This window comes from Helobdella robusta (assembly GCF_000326865.2).
Source record: "Helobdella robusta unplaced genomic scaffold HELROscaffold_1, whole genome shotgun sequence".
Lineage (NCBI taxonomy): Eukaryota > Metazoa > Annelida > Clitellata > Rhynchobdellida > Glossiphoniidae > Helobdella > Helobdella robusta.
This window is the reverse complement of record NW_008703570.1, coordinates 8,820,875-8,833,353: the sequence shown is the minus strand read 5'-3', so window position 1 is coordinate 8,833,353 and position 12,479 is coordinate 8,820,875. Positions and strand designations below refer to the sequence as shown.

Sequence of the window (12,479 nt, the reverse complement as noted above, 5' to 3'; positions counted from 1 at the left end):
TTGCTTCCTGATTTACACTAGAGCCCTGCGCGGTTTGCGGTTGTCGCGGTTTAAACCGCAAAAACCGCACCGCAACCGCGGTTTTTTGCGGTTGCGGTGCAAAATCATGCGGTTTTACGCGGTTGCGGTTTTGAAATATGCGGTTTTTCCGCGGCGCGGTTTTTTTTATCAAAACCGCGGTGACCGCAAAAATAGCGTTAAATATTTTTGTTCGTCCATAACATTTTAAAAATTGCATTATCATTGTAATAATTTTATATATTAAAATCTTAATATCTTTGGAAGCCGTTGAAGCAACCATTTTCTTTTTCCTGTTTACTTTGAAAGAAGTAGTTATTTTATTTACGGCGTGGTTAATTATCGATTATTTTATAAAAATGTCCGAGGTAAAAAATGTTGATCCACAGGTAGATGTAATTGATAAAGAAAGGGTAGGATCATCTCTCAATTATACACTGCAAAAGAGACGGTCCAGTTTAAATCCATACAAAATTGACAAACGTTATTTATTAAGAAGAGTAACAGTGATTTGGATGTGGATAGTTGTGATTTATAATGTCAATAAAAGCATTAATGTTGTTTTTCATTTCTTGCGGTGCGGTTTTCGGCGGTTTTGTGCGGTTGCGGTTTTCGACGCTGCGGTTGCGGTTTTGTGCGGTTGCGGTTTTGTGCGGTTGCGGTTTTTGAAAATTCCAACCGCGCGGGCTCTAATTTACACTATCCTTTAAATAAAGCTTTTAACTCTGCAGTAGTTCGTCTGGTTGCTCGTCTCTCTTTTTTTCATATTTTGTTCTATTGCATTGGTTGTCTACAAAAATTGAATAATTTTTAAAATTCGGACATTAATGTATAAGCCTCAATTTAAGTACTTATCAGTTATATTAACTGAACCTAAACTTAAAATCGTCTTCTTGTTCTCTTTACTTTTTTCTCTTTAAACACCAATTACTAAATCTGCATTTGCTTTTTCTGGCCCTTTTCATAAACATCTCAAGTCAGGCATTATATTTTTTGACATAGGCGCAATTAACAGCTTTAATTCAACAAATTGTGTTGATTAAATTAAAAAAATTGTTTTTTGTTTTTTTTTGTGAACAGTCAGCCAAATACTGTGTTCGTTAATAATCATCTCAAGTTAGCCACTATAATTTGTGACACTGTCGTGATGTACTGCATTGTTTTAAATCAATGCAATCGATCAAATACATATTATGAATATTATTTCAATTGTATTTCTACAAACTGTATTGATAAAGTTGAGAAAATTTGTGTTTTTGTGAAAAGTCAGCCACTATATTTTGTGACATTGAAGCAAGTATCACATTATTTTAATACAATTATAGTTCAGATACATATAAATAATATTATATCAATTATATTATAACAAATTGTTTCGATTTTGTTAATAAAAATAGCATTTTCATGCGTTTATTTACTTACAAAGTTAGTCTGCCACTGTATGTACATTATGTGTTGTTACGATGTTTTACATTATTTCAAAATAAATTTCGAGTAATTTTTATTGAACTTACGGTAATATTACTATATTTTATTCATTTTTATGTTTTGGTATCTCAGCATCACTACGTGTTCACGTACACATACATTCTGCATGCAAGTCAGCCAAGTTAGCCAACCATAAGTCAGCCAATTAGTCTGACTCTATTTAGTCTTGTGAAGTATTAGCTTCTGAAAATTATATTTTCATCTAAATAAAAACATGAGTGTATGGAAAAGGTTGCAAAGGGTTGGAAAGAGAGCTTCCAAATATCAGTTTACAACATCCTACAGAGAATTGTCTATTGAGTGCGTCAAGAAATGGTAAAGTAGTATATTTATTTTATTTTGTATTTTGTTTACTCTTGAGTCTTGAATGAATGTAATTTGTAATTATTCTGTTTTTTTTTAATCTATGGCAAATCATTATCTTATTAATAAAAAAAATTATACCACCATGCAATACAATGATGGTATATATTACAGTACAAATTAATTGATCTAATTCTGGTTAGAGATGGAAATTGTTCTCAAAAAACTTTTTATGATATGCACCATAAAAAATTGTTTGTTTTCTTTAGTTAGTCTTTTATGCTTTGATAGATTGACAGATCTCTACTTTATTCATTATATTCCATATGTCTTATTAATTTAATAGATTTAAAAGTGAATGAATTTTTATTCTCCAATGAGGTAACTAATTAAGTTTTGTGAGTTATGGGATGGTTTTATCTTTTATCAAACACTATTTCAGGTTAATATCAATTTAAAACTCAAAATGTTTATTTGATTTGATTTTGTGTTCTAGGCAGCCGAACAAGATATGCATTGTCTGGATGAGGAGGAACAGAAGGAAGTGTTCAGAGGTGAATTATAATTTTTTTCATTTATATTTGTGTATGCATATTCCATTGATTATATTATGTATTTAAATGTATCATCTATTAATTTTTATATACATTCATTAATTGTTTTAATTATTGACTAATTTTAATTAATTATAGACTATAGAGTTTAAATTTTTTACTTTTGAAATTTAAACAGAAATCACTAGTTACATTAATTAATCTAATAATTTTAATATAATTGTATTCTGTATATATGAAAATTTTCTTTAATTGATATAATTTTTTTTGCTTAATTATTTTATTCAATGTAATAAATAGCATTGATTCATTCAATGTTTTTGCTATAATAAATAATTATAACTAAAAATTTGATTTAATTATTTATTTTCTGTCATGGTATGATTCATTTGTTTTATGTTTTCTCCATTACTCCTCCCTCTCTCTCTCTTTCAATAAATAATCATTATATGTCATCATTTTGATTTATGGTTAGGATTTCATTGGGACATCTGACATCTCATTTTTTATTTTTTACAATTTTTCTTCATTCTACTATTTCTGCTCTGTTTTTGTTTTCTAGACATATTTGTATTTGTTGATGGATACATTTTTGTGTTTTCTATTTTTTTTATTATGTTTAATACATTTTCCAAAGTTGTTGACTAAATTATATTTAGTTAGTATTTTTTTGTTATTGCCTGTGTCTTTTTGTATTTTATATTTTTTGATGTTTTGATGGTTTTCTAAATTGTTGTTGTTTATCTACTATGGTGATGAAAACCATAAAGAGAATACAGATGGATGATAGAGATTATAGTATTGATGGTGGTGACAATGATATCCTGGATTATGTTTACGATGATGATGATGATGACGATGATGATGATGATGTGGAAAGTGATTTTAGTGATAATGATTCTTATAATAAGATCATTTTGCAATGTGATTTTTTTTTAACTTGCAACCATTAGAATGTAGAATTTTATTGGGTACATCTATTTTTCTCTATAGTATTGTTAATGTGAAAATATCAAACTTTTAAAATGTAGATAGTATCATTGATTTTTAAAACATTGCAATTTTTTAAACAATTTTTTTTAATTTTAAACAATTAGGAGAAAGGATTTGTTGATAAGATACAAACTTAGCAGTAAAACGTGTTGCTGATAACTGAAAATCCCTTATGTAAGGATGTAACAAACATTTTTTTAAAATTTCCTTTGAAACAACCTACTTGCATACACTACTAAGATGCCTTTAGATTGAATTCAATGAATTGTTTGTATGTACTGTACACTTATTAACATGTGTGACATTTTTCGCTTAATGGTGATGATTGGTTCTTTCTTTCATTATTTCTTTGATGTTTCTCTGTGTTGACCTATGCTGTTTAAAAATTTTTGCAATTATTTTTTCATGGTGCATTTACAATAAAATTTGTATAGCTTGCTTTTAAATTGTTGAGAATGTTATCTTCATCAAAATTATTCAATTAATTAGACTGACAAAAATATTTTGTTCACATACATAAATTAAAATATTACAAATTAGATAGTTAATCACCAAATGAGTCCTATTAATAAGGAAATTATCTTTTCACAGTGTATTATTTAGTTGTCATTTGTTCTCAATTCTTAACAAATAATTTAAAAATGGTTTTGAAATTGTAGTACAAGCAAATAAGCAATTAAAAGTTTAATAGGCAATTTTAGCAAAAAAAGTATAATAACTGCCATTCATATGACGCAGCTGCACACCTGGGAGCCGACACTGGACAATCCCTACATGGGCATTGTGTCCTGGCCTGTGCCAGAGAATGTCGAAATCACGGTCACCCTTTTTAAAAGCAGCAAGACAAATGTATATGAAGATAAGGAATGGATCTTCACAATTGAAGATGTAAGGATTTTTTTTTCGTTTCAATTAAATTCAGATTAAAGTTTACTTTTGAGGTATATTTTAACATCTCACTTCAGGTTTGGTACCTTTAATTAATGCAACATTATTTTCTTTATATTTTATATTTTAAAATGTTCTCTTAATTTTTATTGAGTCAACTGGAAGTGTATTGAAAAATGAACTGGAGATGGTTATGCAGATATGTGTGTACTGTACACATTTTGTACACATTTGTTTGCATGTGTGTACTGTACTTACGTTTGCACTCTACATATGTGTTTATATGCTTGTGTGTGCAGTACATATATGTGTGTAGATGTGTAATTAATTATTAAGTGTTGGTATCTGTTGTCAACATTAACTGTGATGAATGAGATAATGAGCCTCCTATTTTTTGAAATAATGATATTCATCACATCTAGCAAGAGATGTTGTCGTTGTTGTTATTATTATTATTATTTTGGTTTTTATTGTTGTTGGATGATGGAGTGATTTATATATCTTTAATGTTCCTTATTTTTATGGATTTTAAACTCTGTCACAAACAATAATAATGGTGATAACGATGATGATGATGATGACATCAGTAAATACGCTATGATTCAATGAAATTATATTCTTATTGTACACTTTATCAGTAACACATATTATATTGTGATAATATAAATTAATATAAAATATGTCAAACTAATTCATATAATTTCAGAATGATGCTATTTGGCAAATTAGTACTATTATATAGTTAATGCTTGACAATGTAGCATGCATGAAACTTTTTTTACATTTAAAAAAAACACAAAATCACTTTTGATTTTACGAACAAACACAACTACACACACACACATACACACTCATACACGCACACACACACGCACACACACATACAGACTTTTTTAGTTTCACAGACACACAGACAAACAACACAACAACACACACCCAAGCATCTTACAATACACAAATACACATATAAAGATCTAACCTAAAACTTTCACAACAACCAATTGCAGCACGACAAAAAAGGTCGTCGCAAACAACTGGCCACAGCTTGCATGAACATGAAGGACTACGCTGGCACTGTTCCACTACAGAAGGACGTTGACCTAAAGTTGAAGCCTGTCTCCAAGAAGATTTTGTCTGGAAGGCTTCAACTAACTGTCTCTTCCATGCTTATTAGGGAAGGAAATGCCACGTTAGTTCATATTTTTCTTTTACTTTTTATTACTTTTTTCTTTTTTTTTTATTGATTTTGTTATTGCTATAATTGTAATGATTATTTTTGTTATGAGTGTTGTTTGTATTCATTAAGATTTTAGTACATGCTGCATATTTTTATCACCGGTTTTCATCATCCCTTTATTTCAAATTTTTTCAAATATTTTGAATATTCTTCATTTGCGTCCTATGTTTGAATATTTTTAATTAATGTCCTATGCCTTTTTAAACATTTTCAGCTTCATTTGTACACTTATGATATCTTAACAATTTGTTCTCGGCCACAAATGGTCGGGAGTAGTGATGACGACATGCAGAGTATGGCGAGTCTCATGAGCATGGATAAGTTAGGTGACGTTGGAAACATGGATGACATCGATGAAGATGACGAAAATGTTCCAGACGATGACGACGTCGTTGCACAAGCCGCTGTTAAGTTCCAAATATTCTCAAATGACAAGGAAGACGACGAAGATGACGACGATGGTGGCAAATTGAATGATAAAGATGGTCCAGTTGGTACAGTTAGAAGAAGAGATGTTGCACATGTGGCGAACAACTTCGACTCCTCTATAAATAGTTCCATCTCTGGAGTGACGCCCATAAAACAGCACGACAAATTGATGGTGAATTCTCATATGTCCAATGGCTCTGAAGGTGATAGCTCCTTCTCGTCGTCCCATCGTTTCATATCGAGCACACCTAACAAATGTCAACAACAAAACGAAAAACAAAATCATCATCAACATCAACAACAACAACAACAGCAGCAACAGAATTTGAACAATGGTTATTCAGATACTGGTGGCCATGATAAGAGGTGATTATTATTAATGTTCAATAATGAATATTTACCCATTCATCTAGTGATTATGATGAAAAGTTTGTTTTAGGGTTTATAAATGTTCAATTGATTTGATGATTATATGCTTGTTACTCACCTGCAGAGCGACACCTGATAAATACGATAGTCCTGATCAGTACCTCCAATCAAAAAGAGATTCCTTGGAATTGAAACTTAATCAATCCGTTAGATCAACTCTTAAAATTCTGTCATTTTTCATTTTAAACGATACGAAATTCCCATAATAAGCTCTAATGGAATTACATTTAAATACAGATACAGGTTGGCCCGACCCCTCATCACGCTCCACCATCATCATCAACATCATCAGCAGCATCATCATCATTACCGTCTGCAAAACCGACGTTGCCCGTGGTATCTGGCATTGCTTCAACTCCAACTGTAGATCTGCTTGAGTGGTGTAAGGAGGTCACTCAAGGTTATCGAGGGGTCAAGGTCAGATCACATATTTTTATATATTCATGTGTTAAGATACTGTTTTGGGCGTTTTGTTATCTGATTATATATCATTCATAGTTTGTGTCATTGGAATGTTAATTATTATTACCTAACGATAATTCCCCTGAAAAATGATCAGGTGACCAACATGACAACGTCCTGGAGAAATGGCATGGCATTCTGTGCACTCATTCACAAGTTCAGACCTGATCTTATGTTAGAAACCAGCTGTCATTTTAAATTTCCTGTATTGTCCAGATGCATATTTTTATTTCACCACAAAAATTAATTTGGCAATTCATATTTTTTATTCAATTTATTTTGGTTCATTTCCAAGTAGACATTTTTCAATTTTTCAAATATTAAAGGATTTAAACAACTAATTTTTGTACCTCAATATTTTGTTATCATTTATTTATAACTGATGGATTTGAAGTTGCAATATATTTTTTTATTCTTCAGAAATTTCGATTCGCTCTCTCCATTGGACATAAAATCCAACTGCAAACTCGTAAGTCGATGTTGAGTTGTTAACAACAACCTCTCTTCACGTTTCTTTGTTTCATTCCACTGAGAAAACATTTTTGTGATTATTAATAGTTTAAAAAATATTTTTATCTCGTTTTTTATAGCAGGATTGTTCATTGTTTTAATATTATGGTTTTGAATGAGTGTGTTATCAGTGTGAAGAGAGAGAGAGAGAGAGAGAGAGAGAAAGAGGGAGAGAGAGAGAGAGAGAGAGGGAGAGAGAGAGAGAGAGAGAGAGAGAGACGGCAAACAACAAATACAACAAATTTTGTATGAGCTGGGCATGTACATAGATAGATGCACGCACATCTTTATTCATCAGTCAGAGAATTCATGTAGATAAGTGTATGACTGAAATGTTAGTTTAAATCATTGTTGTCATTTATTCAGCTGTATTCTGTCAGATAACATTTACTAACCTCACTGTAAATAGCATAAAATCGATGCGTTTTTGATCTACTGGAACCGTAATGCTATGTTTCAGTATTTTTTGCATTGTAAAGAAATCTTTTGAAATTTTTCAGGCCTTCGATACAGCAGCCGATCTCGGAATTCCGAAAGTCCTCGAGCCATCTGACATGGTGTTACTTGCTGTTCCTGACAAGTTAAGTGTCATGACTTATTTGTATCAGCTGAGGTCATACTTCACCAATCAATCTCTCCACATCCAGCAGATTGGTTCGTGTGTTTTATTTCTTCATTTCTTTACAATTTTACAAATTTATTTGTTTTTGTTTGATAATTTGATTTTTCCACTAGTTAAAGATGATGTTATCTAATTTAATGCATTACTTTTTAAAGTCCATATTTTTTATTGCTGTGTAATTTTCAAATTTGATTTCACGATAACTATTTTTTTTTTTTTCGTTCAACGAATAATATCTGCTGTATTGATTATCATATCATATCATATCTTCTAAAACCTCTGAAGTTACGAGAAAATTTCTTATACAAATAATATATTTATTGCTAATTCTATTTTAATATACTTGATGAATTATGAAGAACCAATTATTATTATTGTCATTTCCTTTCTCTATATTTTGTCGGTTGTAATTTAAAATATAGTTCTGATATGACTTTATTTGTGAACAATGAGACAATTTGGATTCACTGAAACCGGCCATCACAACATTAGCACATATGGTAACAACATAACATCAACATTAGCGCATAACATCAACATCACATCAACGTAACATTAACACATAACATCAACAGGACAGCAACATAACATCAACAGATCAGCAACATAACTTCATCACGCAGGCCTAACAGCCAAGGACAGCACGTACATAATAGCAGCCAGGGAAGAGAGCAACAGCAAAAACAACAAACTCCAACTTCACCCTTCTGTCGCCAGTGATATTGCTGGCGACATGATGAAACATCAAATAACGACAACAGCAACGACACAAGCAGATGATGTTGACGCTAATCATCGTCAGTTACTCACCGATCATGAAAGCCAGTACAAGAATACTCTTACTGATGTCAGCAATGATTCAGCTTTTGAATGCTCCGTGTCAGTTTTTTGTTGCTCACTTTTTTTTTAATTTTTATTGAATTTATTATTTATAATAATTAGATTTTATTATGCATTTAAAGATTCTTTTTAATTTTGTCAGTATATTATAATTTTTAATGAATTCAAGTGTTTTTAGTTTGTGAGTATGTACAGTAATTTCTATGTATTCAAGTTATTTAAAATAATTTTGATTACTGCATGATATAATTTTTCATACACCTGCCTACACACCAGAATATTTTTCTATAATTAATTTTTTTAGACTGTCATCGAATTGAGTTGATTCAATCCTTACCTTATTTGCATAACTTTCTTTTACAGAAACTCTTTCAATTCTGACTCTGGCAATGGTGGAAACACGTCAAGAGTTAGTCAACTTCTGGTCGAAATTATTTTTTTTAATTGATTAAATCATATATTTTTTAGAAAATTTATAATAATGATAATAAGAAAAATTAATTATTAACATTTTTTTCACCCAACAGCAAAAAATAAAACATCTTACTCTGAACCCATACAAAGGTCATAAGTTCATCGAAAAGGTCACTGACCTAACACCAACTAGTCCTACAGGGGGCAAGGTCATTCAGGTATCCTTGCTATTGCTACACTCTTTTATTTTATCTTTTTCAATTTTATTTCTTTGTTGTTTGTTTATTTTATTGTCCTACCTATTTATTTATTTATCAAAAATTGTACTTTGACTAATGATCCAGACTTCAATTTAGTGGCTAATTATCATCTGATATATTTTTGGTCAGAAAAGCTGAAATTTTTTATGATAATTAGATTTTTTAACTGCTGTTGGTTGCTTTATTGCCCCATTTTACTAAGACATTTCAGTAGCATCCCTTTTTATTATTTATGACATCTTGTGTCTGTTACCATTAACCAATGTCTACATTACTCTGACGACGTTTATAATTGATGATGACAGTGAAAATGATGATGACGGCAATTGTGACGATAATGAAGATGACGATGACAATAATTGTGAAGACAATGAAGGTGACGATAATTGTGACGGTGGGGAAGATGATGATGACATGACGATGACGACATATAGAGGTTGTTCAGGATAATGATGATGATGATGATAGCTTGATGATGATGATGATGATAGCTTGATGATGATGATGATGATAGCTTGATGATGATGACGATGATGATTCACAGGTACAAAAATCCAATCTAGTAGACTTCAAAGAGAGAGCTCGAGCTTTACTGGAGAAGGCTCGGTGGGAAGCTACCTCACCTGTTTCTGACGTACCAGCTTCCAATAAGGTGTGTGTGTGCGTTTGTGTGTGCGTGTGGTTGTAACTGTGTGGTGTTTGTAGCTGTGGAGTGTTTGTATTTGTGTGATGTATGTATTTGTGTGGTTTTTATTTTGTGAATGTATTTGTAAAGGTTTTTCTGCGGTGTTTAGTGTTTGTGTGTGGGTTTCAGTTTGGTGTTTGTATTCTTTTGTTAGTTCGATGCATGTTGAGTGTTTTTGTGTTGGTGATAAGTATAAAGAAATAGTTGTGGGCTAACATGTTCACGTGTAGTCATATATAAAATTGTTAATTATGGAAAATGTTATGACCATGATATGATGGTAGATGAAGCTTATAAAGATGGCTGGTTTAATGCAGTAGCATGTGGAAAAATAAGAGAATTAATTTTACATGTTATTGGTCTGATGATTCAAGATGTGAAAATATTAAGTTGTGCAGCGCAATACTATTAAAATGTATTAAATGAAATTTTTTAAGAGACGTGATTGATCTGTTTTAGTGCAATGATTTTTTAATTTAGTATGAACTTTCATTCTGCTGTTTGTTTAGTTAGCTGTGGAATTTTTTCTCTTTTTGTCATTATAAATTCTGTGTTATTATATATATATATACTGGTGGTATATGCGTTGTTGCTCAATTCCTGTACGTGTATTTAAATGCGACTCGGTTTTTGGCTAGGTTATTGAATTTCATAAAAATGAAGATGAGTGAGGTCAGAGATATAAAATGTTAAAACAAAGAAATTGATAGATTTATAGATAAATTTGATAAAAGGCAATTAATGGAGTTTAAATTTAGTTGGTTTTTTCTATGTCTACATTTTTTGTCATTTGTTTGCTTTAATTTTTGTCAAATAAAATTTCATTTAGAAAAAATATGAGAGCTGCTCAATAAAGAATGAGACACAAATTTTAAACTAAACATGCTTCTATTTTATTTTTTATTCTGCAGGCTAACTCTGTAGCATCTGTTTCATCATCCGAATTCAACAGCAGCAGCTGCAGCAACCTGCCACACGTTCCTCCTAGCGCGTCGGCGTCTGATACTTCACACAACCACAACAAACCTGTTGATATAGGTTTCTTTGGGGGAGTAGAGGAGTGGAAAATGGAAAATATTGATACTGTTTTGGTTTTCTTTATGACATATTTGAAATGTTATATCAAATTTAATAATTAGTTTTGATTTAATTAGTTAGTTAATTAGTTAATGTTTAACAATTAGTTGGTATTCGGTTATTAATTAACTATTGGTAGTTAATATTGCTGTTTAGTTCATGTTCAGTTCATTTTAAATTAATTTCAATATTCTTTTATTATGGAGTTTTGTTTATTTTTATTTTGATTTGGTTTCTTTTGGTTGGAAATTTTTCATGTTATTTATTATTATTTTAATTATTTAATCATTTAATTATATTATTATTTTTATATTTTTATAATTATTGTCTAATAAATCTTGAATTAGTTTGGTTTTTTTCCATTTTTCATTCAACACATAATTCAATTTGATGTTATTATAATTTTATTTGAATTAGTTAATGGCGTTTCAAGGATTCAGTTTCATCAGTTTAAAAAGAATGGTTAGGTATTTAGTGAGAATTTTTTGTTTTAATCACATTATGCAGTTTTATTTTATTTATGTTTCACGAATTTCTCTTTCAATTATTTATATTTGTTTCTAATTTGTTTTTTGCTATTTTTTAGTTTTATTATCGATATTTTTCATTTTAAATAGTTTATTTTATTTAGTTACCAAGTTTTGCGCTAGTTCAGTTTTCATATAAAATATAGAATAATTTTTAAAATTTGCACATTAAATCTGCTTTTGCTTTTTCTGGCCCTTTTTTTCTGGAACTCTCTACCTTCTTCTCTAACTACTTATCCATCACTTACGAAGTTCAGAGCGGATCTCAAGACCCATCTGTTTTCAAAATTCATTGAAGAGCGCTGTTGAACATCGCGGAAATAGCGCTTTATAAACTTGATTGATTGATTGATTCATTCATTTATTCATTCATTTATTCATTCGTTTATCCATTCATTCATTTATTCATTCATTCATTCATTCATATATCAAAACTAGCCTACCCGCTGCACGTTACAATTTACAACTATAACTGATGTATTTTTAAATTTTTTTTAACTTAATTTAATTTAATTTGATTGAAAATGAATTGTAAAGTTAATTTAATAATAATCCATTAGATGGAGTTTCCACACTTCCTTCACCATCAGCCACATCACCATCTTCCTCCTCCACCTTTGATGTGAAGTTGAAAAAGATTGTTCTCAACAAACCATCCCCTGTTTCATGTGCTTCCAATGTCACGGTTTGTCGTGCTGTTCACTTTATAATTCTTTGTTCTTCATCGTTTTTTTATCCTGTTG

The 12,479-nt window shown here is 30.5% G+C and overlaps 2 protein-coding genes across 2 annotated transcripts; both read left to right on the top strand.

Annotated features, from left to right (window-relative positions):
* Positions 1-1,723: 1,723 nt before the first annotated feature.
* HELRODRAFT_150593 (hypothetical protein) lies at positions 1,724-5,881 on the top strand (the record flags this gene model as incomplete). Its single annotated transcript, XM_009011212.1, has 5 exons — positions 1,724-1,821; positions 2,306-2,363; positions 4,095-4,244; positions 5,252-5,433; positions 5,758-5,881. Coding segments are annotated over 5 exons (612 nt in total), but the record flags the coding sequence as incomplete, so codon positions are not given.
* Positions 5,882-6,708: 827 nt separating this feature from the next.
* HELRODRAFT_137178 (hypothetical protein) lies at positions 6,709-7,940 on the top strand (the record flags this gene model as incomplete). Its single annotated transcript, XM_009011211.1, has 4 exons — positions 6,709-6,756; positions 6,899-6,975; positions 7,222-7,270; positions 7,812-7,940. Coding segments are annotated over 4 exons (303 nt in total), but the record flags the coding sequence as incomplete, so codon positions are not given.
* Between the last annotated feature and the right edge of the window lie 4,539 nt (positions 7,941-12,479).